The sequence below is a fragment of the Aspergillus multicolor genome (genome assembly GCF_047715735.1).
Source record: "Aspergillus multicolor strain CBS 133.54 unplaced genomic scaffold BDW74scaffold_1, whole genome shotgun sequence".
In the NCBI taxonomy this organism is placed as follows: domain Eukaryota; kingdom Fungi; phylum Ascomycota; class Eurotiomycetes; order Eurotiales; family Aspergillaceae; genus Aspergillus; species Aspergillus multicolor.
The window spans coordinates 245,158-267,071 of NW_027395952.1; the positions used below are offsets into that span (position 1 = coordinate 245,158).

Genomic DNA, 21,914 nt, shown 5'->3' on the forward strand with positions numbered 1-21,914 from the left:
TCAATCCATGTCTTTGGGTCGTGTTCCTGAACCACTGCTACACCTGGGACGGTAGCCATGCTTGAACCAGCCCATCGGGTTCTGCAGAGTCCAACGTGGTCAACCAAAATTCAATCAAGCAAACGCCTCCCCACTGATGTCTGGACTATTGACGCCAAGATGAGACCGTTAACGCTTCTGCATACTCCGTTGTGCGTACTATTTCCAACCCCTAATGCTTTTTTCGGACAGTGGACTAACTCATGACCACCCGTCCCAGATCATCCATCAAGCGAATACTATTGCGAACAGAGTTCGCGCACTGACCGGCACACTCGGCACATCGACAGGGCAGAAGATACAGTAAAACCTTTTTTGTGTACGGTTATGGAGCGGGTTACCCTGAGTTCCATGGTTGGTCTTCGAATTTTCGGGACGATCGTCAGGGCACACCTCCTGAACCACACAAGCTCCATTGAGAACAAATATTGGCAACCACAAATATCGCAAATGGCATGAAGACTGAGTCAATGCGTCGGTTGATAGTATGCAAGATCGCCAATAGTGTCGTTAGTTGAAGCGTTGAAGTATACCATATCTACGAGCCAGGTGCGGATGATCGTCTACCACGCAAGTTGCAACGCCTCCGCTTTTATGGTTTGCGGAGCCATTTTGAACTGGATGAATTGAAGCTCAGTAGACTCATACGCCCTGACGCTGCTGCAATGCTACTACCACAAATTGCAAAGGTCGCTGCGAACTCTCAACTGCCTCTTGCAAGCGAATACTATAGGAAGAAGTAGCGGTCGGTACCACCGCAGAATGGCCAACTGAACCAGTTCGGCGCAACACCTAGTAGGAATGCTCCATATCTATCCATCAGTAAATCGTACACTCTCTACTACGCCGGTTTATGGGGTATCCTCACATAGTCCTCCCAGCATCCCCTACGCACTTGTTAGGGCGAACATAAACGAGCCATCTAGCTTCGTTCAGGCACTTTGGGATGCAGGTGGTTATGGTATCTCAGAGCGTACAAACCAATAGTTGGAACAAGAGGCTTTAATCTAGGCTGCAGGCCGGGAATGGAAATCGAGTGGTACGTCGTCAGGATCTGGTCTTGCTAGAGCGAATGCTGCTTTTGGACCTATGCACTGCAATTGGAAGGATTACGCACCACTGTAACCGGCCAAGTGACGTGGACGCGCAGGTACCTGGATTAGTTATCAATCAGCGAGCAGCGGCAGCAGAAAGGTGGTGTTATATCCTCAAAAGGGTCAATGGTCGCATGGATGGGGTAGGTCTATTTATGTAGGAAGATCTAGGCATCATTTGCTGTATCGCATGCAGTTTATGAATCTATTCAGGCTGCCGGGCTGGCTGGTCTCGCCCGCGTTAAGGTACCTTGGCTTAGTCTGCGAGAAAAATCATTTCCAAGATACTTAATATGTGAGAGCGTAGAGCTTTGTGTTATGGATTGCCTTAGAATTGTGATTGTTGCTGATATATATATATTTCTGCGGGGTCAATCCAAATACTTGGACAGCATTCTGTCACCACCACCGTACACTAGAAGGCAAGCTTAACTAGCTAGACGTCCAAAACTTGCATAATGCAATCACTACCTACAATATTGTATAGTATTTGTTTTGTTGGGAAATTGCACTGAATGTATGACCTCACGGGTGTGCCATACCACACCTCAATGGAAGGACCGCCCGCTGTCACTTTATTGCCTCCGCAGCCACAACCACCAACACCAATTTTCTCCATCAACAACAACAGCAACAACAATGCCCTGGCCCCGCATACAATTCCACGAACTTGGCGACCAACCCTGGTGCCCTGCATGGCTGCACCACCACGAGCAATTCTCCCTCAGCCAACTCTGGAACCTGCGCGTGCCCCTCTGGAGCCGCGGCAGCCTCGCCACAGCCGCCTGCACCGTGCTAAAAGAGCACCTTGGCAATAACGGTAATCTATCCTCCTATACAATCGTCGATGTCTGCGCGGGGGCGGGTGGTCCGACGCCGTTTATCGAGCGCGAACTCAACGGCAAGTCTGAGAAAGAGGGAAATGAACCGGTGACGTTCATGTTGACGGATATGTTCCCGCCCGTGGATGTTTGGAGTGCCATTGCCAAGAAGCAGCCGAATATCGAATTCATCGAGGAGTCCGTTGATGCGCGGGCTGTTGGACGAATCGCAGAGAGAAACAAGAATGAGTGCCGCGTGTTCAACATCTGCTTCCACCATTTCGATGATGATGATGCGGCTGGGATTCTAGGGGGTGCGGTGGAGGAGGCCGATGCGTTTGTGTAGGCCACCACCGCTCTATCTACACCTTGAAAGAGGTGGATGCTAACAAATGTCGTAGGATATTCGAGATAACAGCCCGCCAAGTCTCGACATGCCTGTACTCGCCGCTCGTCTTCTTCTGGGGATTCTACGTGTCTCTGCTGTGGTACTGGTCTTCGCCGGTGCATCTATTCTTCACATTCATCCTTCCGATCGCGCCATTAGCACTGTGGGTGGACGGGTTCATCTCATGCTTGCGGACGCGCACTCCAGATGAAATACGGAATCTGCTCAAGACCTCAGGGAAGGATCTTAATGGATGGACGTTTACCAGCGGGGAGAAAAGCGTGCAGTGGCCGTTTATCACACTGTACTACTTTGTAGGTAGAAAAGCAACTAAATAGACAGGGCAGCACTAGACCCCGCTTCGAGATGCCAAGACAATGCCAAGCCGACGGCGTAAATAAACTGCGTCATCTCCCTGAATCTGCAACCTTACCATGTCTGTTTAGCGTCAACATCGAATGAAGCATCATGAAAATTGTCATTGTAGGCGCTGGACTCGGCGGATTGACGTGTGCAACTGCCTGTCGTCGCTTTAATCCCACTGCTCATGTCGTTGTCCTCGAGCGAGCCCCTCAAGCGCGCGAGGTCGGGGCGGGCATCCAGATTCCGCCGAATGGGACCACTGTCTTGAAGCAACTGGATCTGTTACCGAAAATACTCGAGAAGGGGAGTGTTGTGCAGCATGTTGCGTTCCGGCGATATGATACGGGTCGCGTTCTACGGTCAATGCCGTTTGGAGAGGATATTACTCACGAGTTTGGGGTTCCTTGGGTGTATGTGTTTCCCATCCCCCCCTCCATAAATGTCCAAATGATAACGGGAGTTGTGCAGGATAATCCACCGACAAGATTTCCACGAGGTCCTACTCGACGAAGCAGTCCGTCTAGGCGTGGAGATCCGACTAAACGCCGAAGTCACGGATGTCATCTTCGAGACACCTGAAGTCCTCCTAGCGGATGGCGAAAGGGTCGCTGGGGACGTTATCATCGGCGCTGACGGTAGAATTCCTTCCCAACCTATGTTTAGAATTTACTGATGCAGCTCAAGGCCTGCACTCGCCCCTCCGCTCCAAAGTCCTAGATACACCAACCCACCCCATCGAAACAGGGGACCTCGCGTACCGCGCAATAATCCCGCGCTCGCGGATCGAAGGGCTGCGCGATGACGAAGTCAATGCCCTTTGCGCCGAAACAGGCATAACGTCTTGGCTTGGGCCTGACAAGCACACGATCTTCTATCCCGTTCGGCAGGGGGAGGAATTCAATCTTGTCCTGTTACGGCCTGATAATCTGGGAACGGGCGTTAGAAGGGTTGTGGGGGATGCAGAGGAGATGAGGGAAGCTTATAGGGAATGGGATGGGCGGTAAGTGGTCCTATACTATTCCTGGGGTGAATGAAATGAAGCTTGATGGGATGGGGTGCTGATGGCAGTAGGCTGACAAAGTTGCTTTCGTGTGTCTCGGAGGTGACGACGTGGAAGCTGATGCATTTGTCGGAATTGGAGAGGTGGACGAGGGTATGTCAGTCCTACCTATTGAAGGCAATGGAAGCTGGCTGAGATGATAAGGGACCCGTCGCGCTTCTCGGCGACGCATGCCACCCGACCCTCCCTTACCAAGCTCAGGGCGCTGCAATGGCAGTGGAGGACGGATTTGCACTCGGAAAGCTGCTCGCCTTACTACAAAGCCAACTTGATACCGTCTCAACCGACGAAGCGCCGTTATCATTGCAGTCTAGAAATTACATACCGGAGGTCTTGAAGATCTATGAGAAAATCCGAAAAGCACGCACGGCGCGCACTGTCCAAGCAGCCATCAACAACCGGAGAGTCTTCCATATCTCCGACGGGATAATCCAGACAATACGGGATTTCGCCCTGGGATATGCCAGTGTCACGTGGAAGAACGACTGGACGTGGGGTCTGTTTTCAGGCCGGATGAGGGAAATGCTGGTGCATGACCTTGCCGGGGACTGCGAAAGGGAGTTCGACAGATTCATAGAGTCCTTAGGTGAGGCATGTCTGATTGACAAGATTGCCGAGCTCCACGGGCCGGTTCACTCATGACTTGGTGTTGAGGCCATAGAGCTGACCCTCACAGTCAATGGATTAAACAGGCCGCAAGCGCTCTTTAGGATACATAGAGGTGCGCAACTACGTATTCCTGCAGACCTTTGATATGAATCTGCTATCGAAACCGCGAATGGGAAAGAATCCGCGTTGACTGGTCCTAAATATACAGTTAATCTTCGCCCCCGGGACTCTCAATCGTTCCAGGAGCGAGTAGGTGCCACCCGGCTAATGGTGAAGACGTGTTTCTAAGCTTCGATGCCTGTGGCGGTTCCGGAGGCATTTGGACAGCAATGCTAGACCTGCACCGGGGATTTCCTGGACCGCCGGGGTTCCTGCCAGAGACAACAACAAGAATTTTTACTCTGTACCAGGCCGACATCTGGTTGTTCTCTGAGGTTGCGATATCCAGGATTTTCTGGGTGACGTCCAGGTTGTCTGATTGACAGATAATGAAGATTGGTGTGATAATTTGGAGCCTCAATACCACTTCGTTGAAAACAGCAAATAGCCTGCCTAGTGCATCAACAGCGGGGTCGTGGGCTCCGTCTCGCAGAGGACCGTGCAATTCGCCCCGCATGTACTCATGGAAAGACTCTATCTGAGGGTAGTCAGGCGGATACAGCTTGACTGTGTTGGAAATGAGAGTTTTAAGAATCTCCACCGGGTCATGCGTTACCGGATCCGATGAAGAAAGCACCCAAAGCACATGGTAGTTGGCTTTTGGACTTCGCCCGCGATTTGCTTCTTTCCATTGCCGCAGAAAGTCAATCACCTCCACGGCGAATGTTCTTGACCGATAGTGTCTGGGCATCATGCTCGTTCCGTTACTCTCCGACTCCACTACCAGGCCCCTCAGGCTGGCCGTCGTTAGCCATTTCCTGGTTGCATGAAAGACGTTGATGCAATCTCCAGGCCAGGGTTGCCATGAGAGTCGCTTTCGCGATAGGGCCAAGTTTCCCTGGAATACATCCCGTGGATTTATCCTCGAAAGCAGAGCTTTTTCTAGATCGCACCACACGTTGCCATCCTTTGTATCGAGTTGAGATGCTACTGCCGCGATAGCGTCTGTGGCCTCATCTGATGCGCAGGGCGAAAGCTCACCCGCATTCAATATGGAGATTTTGTTTGGATCGCGGTCCGGGATATTTGGGTGCTCTGCGCTTAGATCACTGGGGGTAGGCTCGACTCTAGTTTCTGATTCATTCCCTTCGCTAGCCTCAATCGGCGGCCGCGTCGGAATAGGCGATGGTAAAGGGCTTGGGCCATCTGACGCTGGTGTCTCGACTTTCAATATCTGAGACTCGACGGCCAGCTCCTCGAACATTCTCACCCTATCCATCATCTTGTGATCGGGGAGGTGGAGCAGTAGCTCCTTAGTATACGCGGCGGCCACTACAGCCGCATGCCCCTGCCAGTCCTTGTTCTTGTGGGAATCTGCATAGTCGCATATTCCACGAATGACTAGGCATGGGAAGATATCCATGATTCCAGCGGCTTCCATCTCAAAGCAAAGAATCCCGTGCTGCTTCGCCAGCTGATTTCTGAACTTTGCGTCCTTGATGACCATGTTGCCAGAGGCAATCAGCCCATAGAAGATCCGCGGATGATCATCTGCCCGGGGCGGTCGCTTTCGAAGCTTCGATGGGTCGCATTTATGACAGGTTGTTTCCGAAGGGACATGACTGTATTCGGCGACAAACAGCTGATCGGCATCTTAACCGGGATAATGGACTTGGCGCCTCATATATGGATAGTCCTCTAATGCTTTGTTGTAGTGGATATGGATCTCGTTTTCACGGAGCATGTGCTGCGATTGCAGTGCTGAAAGTGCTCTCAAAACCATGTCTGGGGGCTTATCCAAGGCTCCCATCGGCATGAACCCTCCGTCAAGGGCCTTGCCCCGGTCGTATTGCAAGACCCCTCCATATTTCGCCTCGGGCAAACTAACCACAACGTCACCCAATCTGATGTCGCGCTCAGTTGGAGCACCACCCCCAATGCCGACCATGAAGCAAACCTCGAGCGACTCGTAGCTGTCTCGCATTTGCAGGACAGTTGATGTAGCGGGAGTGGTTCCGTGTACACCAGCAGGAAGACAAGTGATGACAATATTGTGAAGACCGATTTTGCCTTGGACGTAGGTGTTTCGGTCGCCTTTTCGATTGGTCAGACGAGGGTGGAACTCCTCGTCGAGCATGGCCCGCGCCGCCGCCATTTCCACGGCCAGGGCGCATATCCAGCCGATGCGATAGTCATTCCGCGTGGCCATTGAACTGGCGTCAGATGGACCAACTCAACACTAGAATGCAAGGGGTATCTAGATCGCTCCCGTTGCCAAGTACCCTGCTGCGCGAATGCATCCCTCCGCGAGGGATTCAAAAGGATGACAGTTCCATGTCAGCGCTAAATGCCCGCCATCTGTAGAATCATGTGACAATTGACAGGGGTATGTTGGCCCAATCAGTGACCCATGCAACGAGGGGTGAGCTGCAGCTAAAGAGGACGAGCGTTAGCTTCAGACGAGCTGGAGGGACGGGCGCTTAGCCTTTCCGTCAACATGTCAAAGACCGCTCTTTCCGCTTTCCGAATCCAAACTTTCAGCTTAATCCCGAGAAGGAGGTAGACACCAGTGCCCGGAAGGAGAACCCCGGGTAGTTTCCTGAACAATGTCGCGACAATACACGAAGCGACCGCACCCAAACCCAGCGACAGCACCCGCCCTTTATGCCGACGACCGCGCCATTGCCCCTAATCGTGATCCAGTCAATGCGCATCTCCACGAGCCTCACGATGGCACTGAAGAGAGCGGAAGCGATAACGAGTCTAGCCTCGCAGGAATTGAAACAGCGAGACTCTCCCTCCGACAGGGGAATCGTCCTCAAAGGGCCGACCATCGCAAAAGTCTAGGACAGAGGCCAGGAAGCTATATCGTGATCTACCATGTACACTGCACCAGGCAAGGAGCTCACAGAAAGCACGAGAAAATTACAGCTTACCTGGACCCTCCAAGACTGTTCAAGGGTGATAGCAGGCTGAGTGCTCTGAGGGGCAAGAAGATCATCGAAGACCTCCCCAAGTTCCTGGACCAGCATGGCGACCTGAACTTCATCGTGAGCAAGCGATTCGAATGCCACGCGTACCATAAAGAGATGGACGCCCTCTTCGAGCCCTTGCCGATGCCGCAAGACCCAGAAATTCCCGAGTCCATTCAACCCTACTTCTTCAGTCTCCGGCGTCACGGTGATTGGACCGTCCCATACATCGAAACCATTGAGATCCTCTCCGACACACTCAAGGACGCAGTTGTGACAGCGACGGGGATGACGCATGACCACGCCTCCAACCTGGGGAGCTCAAGGAATATGAACATGCTGCAGCATCTCCTCTACCAGTTTGACAGGTGGAAAGAAGAGCGTGCTATTTCCCTCCTAATCGACCAACGCCGTCTTCTAGATGATCTGCTGGGCTACATGAAGTGGTCCAACGGCCCTGACTATGAAGAAGCCGATGAGCTCATTTCACAAGGCCTGATAAACCAGGAACATCTGGCCAAACTCTGCGGAGCCGGTGAAATCATGGTCCATGATGTCGACACACACCCTCGAGCGTATATGATGTTGCGGCCGCCAAAAAGTGGGATAGCGCCGCTGACACTCTCGCTGTGGTCGTGGGAGTTCGAAGATGGAGTTTTCCGCCAGGGCGAATTCGAGATGCGACTCGACTGGCCGGCCTCAGCAGCTGCAGATAGCGCCGTTCCGATAACCAGTTTGGAGATCTATCCTCTACGATACGCAGCCTCCGGTGTGGAGAAACGATTGAAGGCTAGAGGAGAGCTTTTCTGGCGATGCCGGAAGCAATGTTTTGTCGCTTACAATCCGCCTGATGGCATCTTAGGCATCCAGATGGTTAGCTGAACCCTTTGCAACTTCAACTCTTGATTCGCTAATTACAACACCTAGACGACTCCACGCTATATGGTCGATATGAAGACCTATGGAACAATGCACGCCGACCCCGACAGTATTCCCACAGGGAAGGAACTCGACTCTGACGCAATGGATAAAAACGATCCGCCAAGTGGCTCCTTTCTGCTCTTGTTGCCTCATGCCATCAGAGGTTTTGCCTTCCACGATAAGAAATGGAGTGGGTATCTCTAGCTCCAACGAAATCAACCTTCTAACGCAACATAGGATCACTCTTCGTGGAACGGATACTGGAGATCAACTGGAACAACGAAGCCTTCGACCGACTGGTCATGCAGCACCATAAGAAAGAGCTGATCAAAGCACTGGTGACCGTCCATTCGACATCGGCGGTATCAACCGACATTATCGAAGGCAAGGGCAATGGGCTAATCATCCTTCTTCACGGCGGGCCAGGGACAGGCAAAACGCTAACAGCTGAATCCGTGGCCGAGCTGACCAGGAAGCCCCTGTATCGGGTGACATGTAGAGACATCGGGACCAACGCCGAGGAGGTAGAGAAGTACCTGGAGTCAGTCCTCCTGCTGGGCACAATCTGGGGATGCGTCGTCCTCCTCGACGAAGCAGACGTCTTCCTCGAGGAGCGGCGCGAAACGGACCTGCAGCGAAACGCTTTGGTTTCAGTCTTCCTGCGCGTCTTGGAGTATTACCATGGAATTCTGATCCTCACCTCCAACCGCATCGGGACGTTCGACAGCGCCTTCAAATCCCGTTTCCAGCTGACAATCCACTATCCCGATCTAGACGTCGAAGGCCGGTACGAGATATGGCGCAACTTCATCAGTGGGCTCAGCAAGAACCGGCCAGACGTCGACATTGACGGCTTGAAGGCCCGGCTGAAGGATTTAGCTCAGGTGAACTTGAACGGACGCCAGATTCGGAACACCGTCCAGACGGCTTTGCAGCTGGCTGATTTTCGCAAGGAGATACTAGACTACGGACATCTTGAGAGGGTGATCAAGGTGGTCGAGGAGTTTGAAGCGCAGCTTGACACTCGGGGATATACGGACCTTGATTGGGTTCATCACCAGGGCATCCGGCCGTCGTAGTGGTTCCGTATGGTAATGAGAGGACAGGGAGTACACTGGCTCACAGCGTTACCAGTCCGCAGCGGATGTTGTTCGTGTAAGAATGTTGATGTAATAGAGCGCATAAGAAGTGGCTGTTATGTCAGTATATGCCCTGCCAGTACTTAGACCTGCAACCTTGCATTATCAAGGCAGTGCATCAGCCTCATGTCATGTCATATGACAGCATGCTGTGCAACTCCACCACAATGACAAACTCTCACGATTGGACGGACACGGCCGCTGCAGGTGATTCCCGTCATCCATTCTGTTCTTTCAAGTGCCTCCCGCTGAATAGCCAAGCTGAGCCCAGCATCCCGCCCACATTGTGATCTCCACAGGTCCCGATTCCGCCTCGAAAACAAGAATCATTTGTCTGCTTACATTGAAAGGCCTAGACTCGAATACTGTTTCTGCGAGCGATGGTGTCCCGCACCCACTTTACTCCAAACGGCCGCATTCCCATCGATCAGGATGGGCCGTCGTCCAGGGCCTCACCGGCTCCTCGTTCTCTCTATATTACCAGCGATAGCGATGCATGGGGCGGCGATAACCACGAACTCAACAGCCGCATCAGACGCATTGTTGGTTGGCCCCAGGGGTTCGGCTGTGCCCACTCCCGAAGGCGTGATGCTTCTTCAAAGCCGAGTGATCCTACGCAGCAGAAAACCAGAAAAGCTAGGAAGAACTTGAGAAAATGAATCGTCAGAATAAATTGAGAAGAGCCCAATTGTATGTCTCCCCATCCGGACGATCTGGAGATACTCGACACACTGGACACACTCAGCTGACTACCATAACTTTCTATACGTACAACAGGAGAGAGATGGCGGCCCGGGAGGCGGTTCTCGGTACTATACCCCTTAGCATGATCCCGGCCTTTGTCTGCGCGGCGATGATCAACACCAACTAACCCTGGAGGACGCCTGGTAGGCAGGGAACCCGATCCCGACGAGGACAACAGATCCGTTCCTGTAGCGGACGACGAGAGAAACCATCCATATAGCGGGTAGGTATGGAAAACCATCCCCTTACGTCTACTCGATGTTCCCTGATGCCCACACCAAGATCGGATGCCAAAGAGCTCGCTGATTGACGCACCCAATGGCTATTTGGGTTCCACTCATCACCCGACCTGAGTACAACATCGTGATCCCCGTCAAGTCGACCATATCCGAGGACCTGACGCGGTAGAGACATGATCCTGATGCTATGCTGCGGCATCTCTCGCAGAGGATGGAGCGACCGGGGCTCGAATTGAAGGATGTGGTCTTGCGATGGGGGACATCGAAGTGGGATTGGCTACCTATCTACCTAGGTATGGTAGTAGGTACTTCGGGTCTTAGCGATTGATGCATCGACGTTTCATTTTACCATACGGAGATAAATTGCACTGATAGATGTCGTATTTCTCCGAGTACGTACCTTTTCCATTTGTTTTTTTACTAGTGCGTGGAATGGTTTCTCATAGGCTGGGGTATGCGCAATGTCCCCAGATAAGGACTGAGATATCAGCGAAGCTGTTGAGATTGTTGGCATCTTAGTGTGTATGCCCTGTGGATGCCTCCATTGCTGAGGGTACTGGATGGCCGTTCGATGTCAGACCATCCTCGGTCCGAACTCCCCCTCGGCAACGCAATCCTTCGAACCTGAGAAGGGCAGGGCATTCGATATACCATACTATGGTAGGATCTGGGCCGGAACGCCAGTATCCTGGAAGACAATACGTGCAGATTCGATATCTATCACGCCAACCCTTCCACGGCGCCGCTCTCCGGTCAGCCCAGAGTTCCAGACTATCCCTGTCATACCATAGCTTCAATACCCGGGCTGGCTTAACAGTTTAGTCGCATGCACCTACGCACTTGGGTTGGGTTTGCCCTCTACCCTACGTAGAGCTACCCCGCAGATTCGGAGTCGGTCGCAGGCTGCAGCTGCCACCTCCTCCCGCCAAGCTGATTACATGTTCATTGGCATTCCACAGGAGCTATCCCGAGCTTCTAATTCGCCAGCAAGTAGGCTTCTTGCTGAGGTGCGTATTGCGACTCAGAATGCCTGACAGCTCCCCATTCCCCGCGTTCTTGGCTAGGATCATCTGGCCAGGATCCTAGCTGGGGTTCTCCAGCTGCCCGGCGTATCCAGGTCTACGGATATGGTCTGGACAGGCGAATGGACAGGGATCGAGATGCCAAGGGAATCTACCGAAATATATAAGAAGAACGGTGGTCGAATGTGGAGTTAGTCGCAAGCTTTTTCTTCTCTCGCCCATCGCGTAGTGAGAGTATACAAGGTACAATGGCTACCGCGAAAACCAATGCATCGCCCACTTCGAATCATGTCGAGGACAACGAAAAAGGTGCCCTTTCGACCCAAATATCAGACTCATCTTTGCAATACGATGAAGCGACCGTGAAGCGCATTAAGCGTAAGATCGATATACGTTTGTGTGTGGTTGTAGCGGTTATGTACACGGTCTGTCAGATTGACCGAGTGAACTTGGCGAATGCGTACGCTTTTGCCCTCCACTATCCACTGCCACCTCTGTCAATAGAAGCTCATAGTAGGAATTGGTTTAGGGTTGTCGCAGGAATGGGCGCTGAAATCGACCTTACCGGGACAAACTACGTGCGTCCAGAGCCCTAACCCTCCCTCAATCTTACCATGTCCTGATGCCTCCTAACAACCTTCACAATAGTCGACCATCGTTGCCGTCTTCTTCCCAACATACACAGTCTTTCAACCACTCATGACCGTCCTCGCGCGCAAAATCGGTCCTCGCATCTTCATGGGCTTCATCACTGTCGCCTGGGGTCTCGTCATGGTCGGCATGGGCCTCGTCAACGACTGGCGCGAGCTAGCAGGACTGCGTGTTGTCCTGGGCCTCTTTGAGGCCGGTCTTTTTCCGGCAGCAGTGTTCCTCATTAGCAGCTGGTATATCCGCCATGAGACGGGGAAGCGCATTGGGTTGTTTTATCTGTTGGGGAGTGCCATTAGTTCGTTTGGGGGGATTTTGGCGTATGGGGTATGTCAATCCCTTCTCCTTTGCAGACTTGCGAAGGGTGCTAATATCATGGTGTAGTTGCAGCAGATGCATGGTCTCCAAGGACACGCTGGTTGGCGCTGGATCTTCATCATTGAGGGCGTGCTCACGGTAGCTATTGGGTTGGCTGGGTTCGTGTTGATCATCGATTTCCCAGAAGACGCGCGACGAACGCGCTGGTTCCTTACAGCCCAAGAGATTGATGTCATGATCGACCGGGTCGAGAAGGATCGAGGCGATGCCCATGTTACGCCGTTTGTGCTCAAAGAGTATCTCAGCTATGCCTTTGAGTGGCAGGGGTGGTTGCTTGCTGTCAACTTTTTGATGACGGCTATTGTTATGTGAGTTCCCACACTACCACATTTTGAATTAGGTCTATGCTGATAGCGTGGAAGTTATGCCGTTTCTTACTTCCTCCCGATTGTCCTCATGCAGGGACTCGGTTTTGGTGTTGCAGAAGCTCAAACCCTAACTGCTCCTGTACGTCTCCCACCCATAGAGATGATTCCATACTAATTGCAGACAGTGCTTCCTCTTCGGTACCATCCTCGGCCTAACAGAGTCCTGGCTCTCCGACAAATACAAAACAAGGGGTATAATCGTCGTCATCAATGCGGTCCTGCAGATCATCGGCGTCGCGCTGTTAGGGTATGCCGAAAACAACGGAGTCCGGTACTTCGGCGCATTCATTTTGACCGGCAGTTGCAACGCAAACATCCCGGCGGCGTTGACATACCAGTCGAATAATATCACGGGCCAGTGGAGAAGAGCCTTTGGCTCGGGGCTTATTGTTGGTGCGGGTGGCGTTGGGGGGATTATTGGCGGGTTGGTCTTTCGGGATCAGGATGCTCCGGATTATAGGTACGTTTCTCTGCCGAGGAAAGAGATGATTGCTAACTGTGCTGCAGACCCGGGTTATGGACGTGCTTCATCGCTGCCGGAATTACGGTTGTCTCGGTCGGGATCACGACGGTCACGATGGGAAGGAGGAACAAGAGGCAGGAGCAAGGGGAGGTCATTTTTGATACGCCGGGATTTAGATTTACTCTGTAGCTTGTCCTACTTTTTCTATTATAAGATCTAGTCTCGATCCAAATGCCGAGTATAGTACAACCGTTATCGATCTCGTCATCTCCCTAGTCTCAAATGACGTGCTCTCCTAGACCAATGAGCTAAACGCATCGCCAATCACCACCAAGATGACGAATCGCGACATCTTCAGTGGAAAGCACACACATACTCCTAGTGCGGGGATCCCATCTCCATAATCTTGAAGCTGGAGTCCTCGGAGATCCATCCTCACCTAAATCTCCATACCAACCCATAACATAACGAATCCACATACCTGCAATGGAAGAGCGGATCCGCAAACGCATCCCCAAGTCCTGCCGCCGCTGCCACCGCCGCAAACAGCGCTGCGTCGGCGCCCCCGTTTGTGCGAACTGCGAGCTTGCGGGGCAACCATGCGTACGCTCGGATAGTGTGCCTTCCTGGCATCATGGGATGAGCAAGGGGGCGCTGGCGCAGAGAATTGAGACGTTGGAGGCGCAGCTTGCTGCCCTAACAGAAAACCGAAGTGAAGACAGAGGACACTCTGAGGTTGGAGAGGTTCAGCAGTTCGTGGTCTCGAATGAGACGACGTCGCCGGGGACGGGGATAGGGCCCAGTCCAGGCTCAGCTTCAGCTTCTGCGTTGGCGTCGAACGCAACCACAAGCTCACCCGAGAACCACGGCGCCGTGATGCACTTTCTCATCCAGGGACCGAGCGGGTATGAGGACAAGGTTGAGGGGAACTATCTCGGCCCATCATCAGGCCTGACCATCGCCGAGAACATCAGCCGGATCGTGCAAGACGCCGTCTGGAAATCAATCCCCGTCAACGAAACGCACGAGTTCATGGCGCCGTGCGAGAACGATGCGACGGGGCCAGCGGCTGCACCGGACGACGCGATGGGCGCGAGAATACTCGAGGCGTACTTTAAGAGCATGCAGATGCGTTTACCGTTTCTCTGTCGAGCAGAGATATATGATTTGCATGCAAGGCGGCATGAACCGGTTGGATTGGGTACAGCAGAGCAATTTGCACGCTTCAAGATCTTCATGGTGTATGCCATTGGGGCTGCAATCCTGCGCATGACGGAGATGTATGACTCGACGCCACCGAGGAATTACTTCGTCACGGCGATGCAGTATCAACCCGCCATCCAGAGCTCACTATCCATCTCAAGCATTGAAGCGTTGATGCTGCTGGCAATGTACAATCTACAATCCTCAGCGAGCTCCAGCGTCTGGTATATGATGGGCCTGGCGACACGAATATGCGTGGACTTCGGTCTCCACCGAGAAGCGCAGTATCGACGGCTCCGAGCCTACGAGGCCCAGCGTCGCCGGCGACTCTTCTGGAGCGTCTACCTGAACGAAAGATCCGTAGCATGGTCCCTAGGCCGCCCATTCAGCATCGGCGATGAGGAGATCGACGCCGAGCCACCAGCTGATATCGACGACTCTTTGCCAGAGAGCGCAGACGAAGATCTCTTCCGCACACCCAGAGACCCAAACGAACAATGGACCAGCCCCAACATCCGGTGCTTTATCGCATGCATCAAACTCTCACGGATCTCATCAAGAACAAGAGCAAGCGTCTACCGCCTCGACAGGGACACACAATCCCTCCTACACGAAGTGCACCCTGTGCTAGAACTGCTAGACGAGTACCAAAGATCCTTGCCGTGCCTATCAGACTACGAAAACGACTTCATCCAGATGCACTGGCACAGCGCGACGCGGACGCTGCTGCATCCGTTTTTGAATATCCTTCCGCCGGACGATGAGCTGGCGCGGCGATGCTTGTACTCGTCTGGGCAGATGTGTCAGTATTTCAAGAGGTTGCGGCAGAGGGATTCGACGTGGTACTCGTTTTTGTTGATCAATACGCTGTTTATGGCGGGGTTGACTATATGGTATTCCCCCTCCTCGCCCTATCATACGGTAAAATGAAGCTGATATGAAGTGTCAGTCTCTGCCTCTTCCGCTCCCCACGCCTCTGGACAATCAGTGTCTCGAATGACCTACGGGCCTGTTCGTCGGCGCTCTTCGTAATGGCGGAGCGACATCCCTCTGTCCGAAAATACCGCAACGCACTTGAAACAGCCATCAACCGGGTGATGGACTACGTGAGTGACGCTCAAATGCAAGGTCATAACCCGGGACATGGCGCTGGTGCTATACCATATAGTCTCGATCGTGCGATTACAGACCCGCCCACGCCCGGGTTCTATATCCCGTCACCGCAGGCGAGTAGAGCTGGAGCTGTACCTGGACTTGGTGGGGAGACGCCGGAGACGATATCGCTATCTGATGGCCGTGCAGCTCCATTTTCGAATCTATTTACGGAGGATTTCTGGGCGGGTGATGCGTTTAGTTTACATATGGGGGAGTCGTTTGGTTTGCGGACATGACCGATTCCTCTATGCTCTACTTTCTTCCTTCTTTTTCTCCTTGAAGCGTTTGATTCACTATCATATTTTCATGTGTATACTTCCTGTTATAAGAGCAGGGCACACTCTACCAATGCACAGGGTTCAAGTGCTCCTCAATCCCCAAATCCTCACGCCTAGACTTGCTGCTGGGGTCGAAAAACGGCACCTCACCAATACCCACAGCACGATTTCCGCTTCTCTCACCAATACCGTCGTAGTCGAACGTTGCAGTGTGGAAGACGCTGCGGTTGTCCCAGATGGCTGCGGCACTCATATCAGTATCTCCATCCCATGGAATATGGTACATGGGGAAAATGGTTGATGGGACGTACCGATATCATTCGGCTCCGCCCACTTGAACCGCACCTGCAGGTCATGCCCGTACGTAATCAGATCGTGGAAGTACTTGAGCAAGTTCTCGCTCTCGCGGGTCGTCAGGCCGTTGATGCTCTTCGGGAATGTCCCTATCACCCGTTAGCATGATCCCTTCTTCCCCAAACACTGCTAGGTATGAAGGAGGTGTCGTACCAACAGGAAAGATACTCTTCCACCCGGTAATGGGATTCGTCCTCACAACGGGATGATCACTCGCCAGCTCAGCGCCAACATTCACCGGCGCCCCTCTAGCCTCCGTATAAAGCTTCACATTCCCGCGCTCCGCAGCACGATGGAACCCCTCGCCGACATGTCTCGCCGTCAACGTCTCCAGATAAGCCCGATACGACTTGGAAATACGATCATAGATCTCATACCCGCTCGCCCAGAGCGTATCCCCGCCCGTCTCTGGGAGTTGCGTGAGCCGTAATGCCGAGAAATCACTCGGCGCTGTTTCGAAGGATATATCGGAGTGCCAGATGGCTGCGAGCTTGCCGTAGGATCCGCGGAAGATCTTTTTGTGGTCGCGGGAATTGATCGTGCTGATTTCCGGGTCGGGGTCGCCGAATTCCTGGGTGTTGTTGACGACGGGGTGGATGTGCAGGCCGTGGGATGCTGGACGGCCGGTGAGTTCCCCGAGGCGCAGGATGAGCTTCTTTTGCAGGTCGTTTGTTAGGTTGTCCTGGGCGCGGAAAAAGACGACGCCGCGTTCGGCGACTGCACAGGTTTATTAGAAGGTGTCTTGAATGAACGGTTGTATGGTGAAAGGCATACTCAGGATAGCAAGGTCGCGGATCCGCTCGTCGGCATTGGGGGCGTTGAGGATGTCGTCGACAATGTTGATGCTGCCCTTGGGAAACTCGTTTCCGATGACGGGGGTGAGGACGGTTGTTTTAAAGCCGTCCAGGGAGCCGGAGGAGAATTGGCGAGGGAAAGAGGTGGGTTTGTCCTTGCCGTTCGTGGTGCCGTTGCCGTGGCCGTTGGATTCGATGATGGGGACGGTCATCTTGTCTGCTAATCCAGGCTGTACCTGTTATATCTTAGTTTGCGCTGAAGATTGAAATGCTTGATGAGTGTGAACTGGAAGTCTGTGGCTGAATGGCCTCTTATATAGACCTCGTGGTGTATACAAGGCTATATCGCCGACCCATCGGCTTTCGGCGATAAGACTGACTCACATTCACGCCATCTCTATCGACGATCACCTGTGGCTATAGATTGCTTGTTTATTGGGCTAGCGTCTGATAGATGTGGGGATTGCGCGATACTTGATCAATCACCTGGTCGATGAATCTGTTACGCCATGGGCCGCGCTGATGGCGGGATCCACGCAGATGATCGAGGCGAGACTGCTAGGTATACCTACTACCCAACTACAAAGTATTCCAAGTTGCGTGCCCTAGGGATTCGGGGGTCGGGAGTAAATACGAATTTTCTTTGACTTACACGATATTCCTTGACAACTCTATACCATCGCATCGTAGTCTAGCCAAGAGTCTATATCTAGCCGGCATCCATGTATACCCTATTTTCATGCGAAAACCATTACTATCCCAGCTCACTCTGTATCGCTTACTCCATAGTAACCACCAACCTCCCCTTCAAGTTCGGATCCATATACCGCTCCGGCAAATTCCTACCCTCCTCCAGCGACAAAGTAGTAACATGACTCCGCACCCCCTTCTCCTCCACCAACCTCATCATATCCCTCACCATCCTCTGATTCGCCACCAGATTCCCTTTCACGCTCAACTGCTTAAAGATCAAATCAAATGCACTGAACTTGAACCCCTCAACGGGAAGACCCAGGGGCACACAAACGCCCTTCGTCCTTAGCAGCTTGAGACTCCATTCCGTCGCGGACACGCTATCCGTGCAGACGAGCACGCCCGCGAGCCCGCCGCCGCCTGCTGCGTTGACAATCTCCTCTGTTGCGTTTTCTGATGTAGAGTCGATAATCGCCTTGGGGCGGAGATGGTCCGGTAGTTCAGCGGCGAGCTGGCGGCCCTCAGGGCGGTTATCGATTGCGATCGTGGGATGGCCGAGGCCCGCTGCGAATTGTAGGGCTAGGATACCCAGTCCCCCGATCCCAATGATGCCGATGGGAAGACCAGGTTCTACACTGGCTTCGTCGAGGCCGCCCCATACCGTTGCCTTGCTTGTCAGTATCTACTCTGCTAGGACTGGTATAGGGAAAGAGAGAGACATACACCCGCACACATCAACGGCGCCGCCTGGACAAACTCCACCCCGTCAGGTAGTAGGATACTCGCATCGCCATCGGCAACAACATACTCCGCGAACCCTCCGTCGCCAGAAATCCCAGCCATATCCTTGCTCTCGCCCTGACAGAAGCGCAGATCCGGCTTGGAGGGATCTTTGGGATCCCGCGCCGTTCGACATCCAGTGCACGAACCACACGCGTGTCGGAAATTGAGCATGCCCACTCGCTGCCCGGGTTTCCATCCGGATGCTGCGGCCTGCGGACCGACTTGCACGATTGTACCTACTGGTTCGTGAGACGGTGTCAATGGGAGGGGCGACTCGTACACGCCCTCGTAGACTTGGTAGTCTGTGTGGCAGAAGGAAGCGGCGCCGGTTTTGAGGAGGAGATCATTGTCCTTGATTGTTGGGACGGGGATTTCTTGGAGTTCGTAGGGGGTGTTGTACTGTTTCCATCAGTATATTATGGTTTGTGATAGGTAGGTTATGGAATGACGAAGACGGACCTTGACGAGACGCAGGGCTTTCATTGTTTTTGACGTCATGGTGAGTTTAGTTAGCTTTTGACTGTATCTAGGTGGTTTGATTCCCCCAAGTTCCTCATCTCAGATTCTCAATTTATATAAGTGTTACATTGCATCTCTATGACGTTAATCCAGTGGAGCGGTTAAATGCGACTAATTAAGGGCTGTGGATATCGCCCAGACCCTGATTTAAAAGCAGCGGGACGGCATTAGCCGCTTTGGATCTACCTCTGTGCATGGGGTACTATCGTATATGACATTGCGGTTGAACACAGCCTAGGGGGGCTTGTTCGGTGTGCTATGTCGTGGAGCGCTGAATATCAGCATATCGCGCAGCATCTGCTTGTCTCAACAGGTAAGGGTCTTTTTCATCCTTCTTTTCTTTCCCGCTCGAGAAAAGAAAATATAAAGTAAAAGTGGTACATAATAAAGCATCTAATTGACAAAGCGTATTGATGTTTTTGATGATGCGAATACTACCTACGGTAACCTGTCGAAAGGTGGTGGAAAGGGTGGTGCCGTTCTACCACCACCTCACTATGGTATCCAAGAGGTGCATAATGTCTTTTATCTCCTCGCTAACCTGTAAGAAAAGACCTTATTCTTCGGTCGCTCCGGCCAAACGCATGTCGAACACTCGAACCCATCGATATATGTATACAATGAGGGTTTGAATCATCTACGGAATCTCGGTACCTCGAGGTCGTATACATCTACACTGGAGCAACTCAGTCTCAAAAGAATGAATAGAAAACTCGATTAATCAAGCTAAAAAACTGCCGACACACTAAATAGAACTACCCCCTCACTTCTTTAGATACAACGACTGCAAATTACACCAAGCCCGCAACCCATGAATCCCACCCTCCGTGCCAATCCCACTCTCCTTGTGTCCGCCAAACGGCGCGCGGGGATCACTCTCAAAGTGTGTATTGACCCAAACATTGCCCGCCTGTAGCTTCCTCGCAATGCGACTCGCCTGCGTTAAATCATCTGACCAGACCGAGGCGCCCAGGCCCAGATTCGAGTTATTCGCGCGGGCGATAACATCGTCTTCGTCTGTCCACGAGAGAAGAGGCAAAATGGGACCGAACTGCTCCTCCGTCGCAATACGGGATCTCTCATCTGGACGGTCGATGATAGTTGGTCTGATGAAGAAGCCGCCCTTATCGTCGAAGGGTTGCGTGTCCGAGTGCGAGAGGCTGAGTTGGTCCTGACTTAGGTCCGCGAAGAACCCCTTGACTTTCTCGTACTGCATGCTGTTCTGCAGGGGACCCATGAAGTTTCCTTCTTCTGTGCCCGGGCCGACGGGGACGGTCTTTGCGTAGGAGACTGCGGCTTTGAGGAAGGGCTCGTAGATGGATTCGTGGACGTAGATGCGTTTTACAGCCAGGCAGACTTGGCCGGAGTTGAAGAGGCCTTTGGAGACGACCTGCCACTGTTAGTATGTTGTCTAAGGTTGAAGAAGGGTTTTAGTGGAGAATACCTCAGCGGCTACTTTCTCGACATCGACGTCCTTGCAGACGATTGCTGCGTCTTTTCCTCCCCTGCACTCATCAGCATACTCCACCTATATCTGTAGGACAACTTACAGTTCCAAGGTGACCCTCTTCAACGTCCGACTCGCACTCTCCATAACCTTCTTCCCCGTCGCCGAACTCCCCGTAAAACTAATCTTCCCAATCCCCGGATGCTCCGTCAACCACGGTCCCAACCTCTCATCCCCAGACAAAGCCTGCACAACACCAGGGGGGAAGAATCTCTGCGCCAGCTCGACAAGCTTAAGCGCACAGTACGGCGTGAACGGAGACGGCTTAATGATAATCACGTTCCCGGTCAACAGCGCAGGGGCCAGTTTAATCACCGTCAGCGAGTGCGGGAAGTTCCAGGGGATGATGCCGACCGCGACGCCGATGGGGGTGTGTCGGACGATGATCTTCTTCGTGTCGCTGTCCTCGATGATCTCGTCTTTAAGGTCTGCGGCGATGTCGGCCTGCGTGCGGATTATGCCGGCGGAGCCTTTGGCTTCGAAGGTGGCGAATTGGATCTACACGTCCCGTTAGAACAACCCTCTTCTAGTAGCTAGGGTAGTAAATGTAGGGTATCGGGAGGTAGGACCGGCTTCCCCTGCTCCCGCACGAGCAACTTCGCAAACTCCGCTGCATGTTCCTCGATAGCATCGGCATAGGCACGGAGCGCCTTGACGCGCTCCTCAAAGGGCTTTTCAGACCAGGTCTTGAACGCTTCCTGTCCGGCAGCTACAGCCTTGTCGACGTCCTCTTGTGTCGAGACGGGGACGTCGGGGTTTGCCTCGCCGGTGGCGGGGTTGATGCCGTGGCGGGTCTCCTTAGTGGAGGAGAGCTGCCCGTTAATGGTGTTTTGGAAGGTGGAGTGAATGTCGAAGGTCATTTCGCTTTTTCACTTATCTCGGAATTCTCTAGAACTGTGGTAGGGAATGGGTGGACTGAAATGGTGAGACAGCGGGCGGGGTGGGGTGCTTTTTTATACAAAGAAACCCTAGTCGACGCAGGTAAGATGACGTTCTATGTTGAGCGGGGAAGCTTCATGGCGGACAGCGCTCGCCGAGGTCGATCGCTGTCTTGTCGGTTCTCCTCATGCCAAGAGGGAACATTAACATAACATAGGCTGCAGCAAAGAGGGGCTCATGGCTGATGCTAGTGGAGACTGGAGTGTCTGCATCATGCACCTGCACTGCACTGCGGTATGATGGCTGCATAGGACTGCATACAGTTCCTCCGTGTTGTGTAGACTAGACAGGTCGCTGATTTCGCCATCTAGCACCAACTAGA

At 52.9% G+C, this 21,914-nt stretch overlaps 9 protein-coding genes across 9 annotated transcripts; 5 read left to right on the forward strand and 4 right to left on the reverse strand.

Moving 5' to 3' along the window:
- Positions 1–1,772: 1,772 nt before the first annotated feature.
- On the forward strand, positions 1,773–4,495 carry BDW74DRAFT_184446 (putative salicylate hydroxylase; the record flags this gene model as incomplete). The annotated part of the gene is made up of 7 exons (XM_073730817.1): positions 1,773–2,296; positions 2,356–2,660; positions 2,830–3,115; positions 3,174–3,340; positions 3,390–3,705; positions 3,777–3,858; positions 3,910–4,495. The coding sequence occupies 7 exons, from the start codon at positions 1,773–1,775 to the stop codon at positions 4,405–4,407; spliced, it is 2,178 nt and encodes a 725-aa protein (XP_073589290.1). The 3' UTR covers positions 4,408–4,495.
- A 1,135-nt stretch (positions 4,496–5,630) lies between these two features.
- BDW74DRAFT_164458 (nucleoside phosphorylase domain-containing protein) lies at positions 5,631–6,682 on the reverse strand (the record flags this gene model as incomplete). Its single annotated transcript, XM_073726268.1, has 3 exons — positions 5,631–5,669; positions 5,744–6,126; positions 6,211–6,682. The coding sequence occupies 3 exons, from the start codon at positions 6,680–6,682 to the stop codon at positions 5,631–5,633; spliced, it is 894 nt and encodes a 297-aa protein (XP_073589291.1).
- A 261-nt stretch (positions 6,683–6,943) lies between these two features.
- BDW74DRAFT_272 (ATP-binding protein) lies at positions 6,944–9,711 on the forward strand. Its single transcript, XM_073732377.1, has 3 exons — positions 6,944–8,318; positions 8,373–8,556; positions 8,604–9,711. Exons 1-3 carry the CDS (start codon positions 7,080–7,082, stop codon positions 9,443–9,445), a joined length of 2,265 nt encoding a protein of 754 aa, XP_073589292.1. The 5' UTR covers positions 6,944–7,079; the 3' UTR covers positions 9,446–9,711.
- A 1,197-nt stretch (positions 9,712–10,908) lies between these two features.
- BDW74DRAFT_141397 (uncharacterized protein) lies at positions 10,909–11,585 on the forward strand. The gene has a single exon (XM_073722539.1). The coding sequence runs from the start codon at positions 11,049–11,051 to the stop codon at positions 11,277–11,279; it is 231 nt and encodes a 76-aa protein (XP_073589293.1). The 5' UTR covers positions 10,909–11,048; the 3' UTR covers positions 11,280–11,585.
- A 173-nt stretch (positions 11,586–11,758) lies between these two features.
- Positions 11,759–13,556, forward strand: BDW74DRAFT_172044 (uncharacterized protein; the record flags this gene model as incomplete). The annotated part of the gene is made up of 6 exons (XM_073727433.1): positions 11,759–12,088; positions 12,159–12,485; positions 12,543–12,844; positions 12,899–12,983; positions 13,030–13,364; positions 13,412–13,556. 6 exons carry the CDS (start codon positions 11,759–11,761, stop codon positions 13,554–13,556), a joined length of 1,524 nt encoding a protein of 507 aa, XP_073589294.1.
- A 297-nt stretch (positions 13,557–13,853) lies between these two features.
- Positions 13,854–15,961, forward strand: BDW74DRAFT_172045 (uncharacterized protein; the record flags this gene model as incomplete). Its single annotated transcript, XM_073727434.1, has 2 exons — positions 13,854–15,463; positions 15,520–15,961. The coding sequence occupies 2 exons, from the start codon at positions 13,854–13,856 to the stop codon at positions 15,959–15,961; spliced, it is 2,052 nt and encodes a 683-aa protein (XP_073589295.1).
- A 72-nt stretch (positions 15,962–16,033) lies between these two features.
- BDW74DRAFT_289 (TauD/TfdA dioxygenase family protein) lies at positions 16,034–17,407 on the reverse strand. The gene is made up of 4 exons (XM_073732426.1): positions 17,132–17,407; positions 16,511–17,074; positions 16,315–16,446; positions 16,034–16,243 (listed from the first exon to the last, which is right to left on the reverse strand). The coding sequence occupies exons 1-4, from the start codon at positions 17,361–17,363 to the stop codon at positions 16,068–16,070; spliced, it is 1,104 nt and encodes a 367-aa protein (XP_073589296.1). The 5' UTR covers positions 17,364–17,407; the 3' UTR covers positions 16,034–16,067.
- A 522-nt stretch (positions 17,408–17,929) lies between these two features.
- BDW74DRAFT_184450 (uncharacterized protein) lies at positions 17,930–19,125 on the reverse strand (the record flags this gene model as incomplete). Its single annotated transcript, XM_073730818.1, has 3 exons — positions 17,930–18,511; positions 18,568–19,026; positions 19,087–19,125. The coding sequence occupies 3 exons, from the start codon at positions 19,123–19,125 to the stop codon at positions 17,930–17,932; spliced, it is 1,080 nt and encodes a 359-aa protein (XP_073589297.1).
- A 759-nt stretch (positions 19,126–19,884) lies between these two features.
- BDW74DRAFT_141403 (aldehyde dehydrogenase family protein) lies at positions 19,885–21,560 on the reverse strand. The gene is made up of 4 exons (XM_073722540.1): positions 21,223–21,560; positions 20,697–21,151; positions 20,591–20,651; positions 19,885–20,536 (listed from the first exon to the last, which is right to left on the reverse strand). The coding sequence occupies exons 1-4, from the start codon at positions 21,511–21,513 to the stop codon at positions 19,910–19,912; spliced, it is 1,434 nt and encodes a 477-aa protein (XP_073589298.1). The 5' UTR covers positions 21,514–21,560; the 3' UTR covers positions 19,885–19,909.
- Between the last annotated feature and the right edge of the window lie 354 nt (positions 21,561–21,914).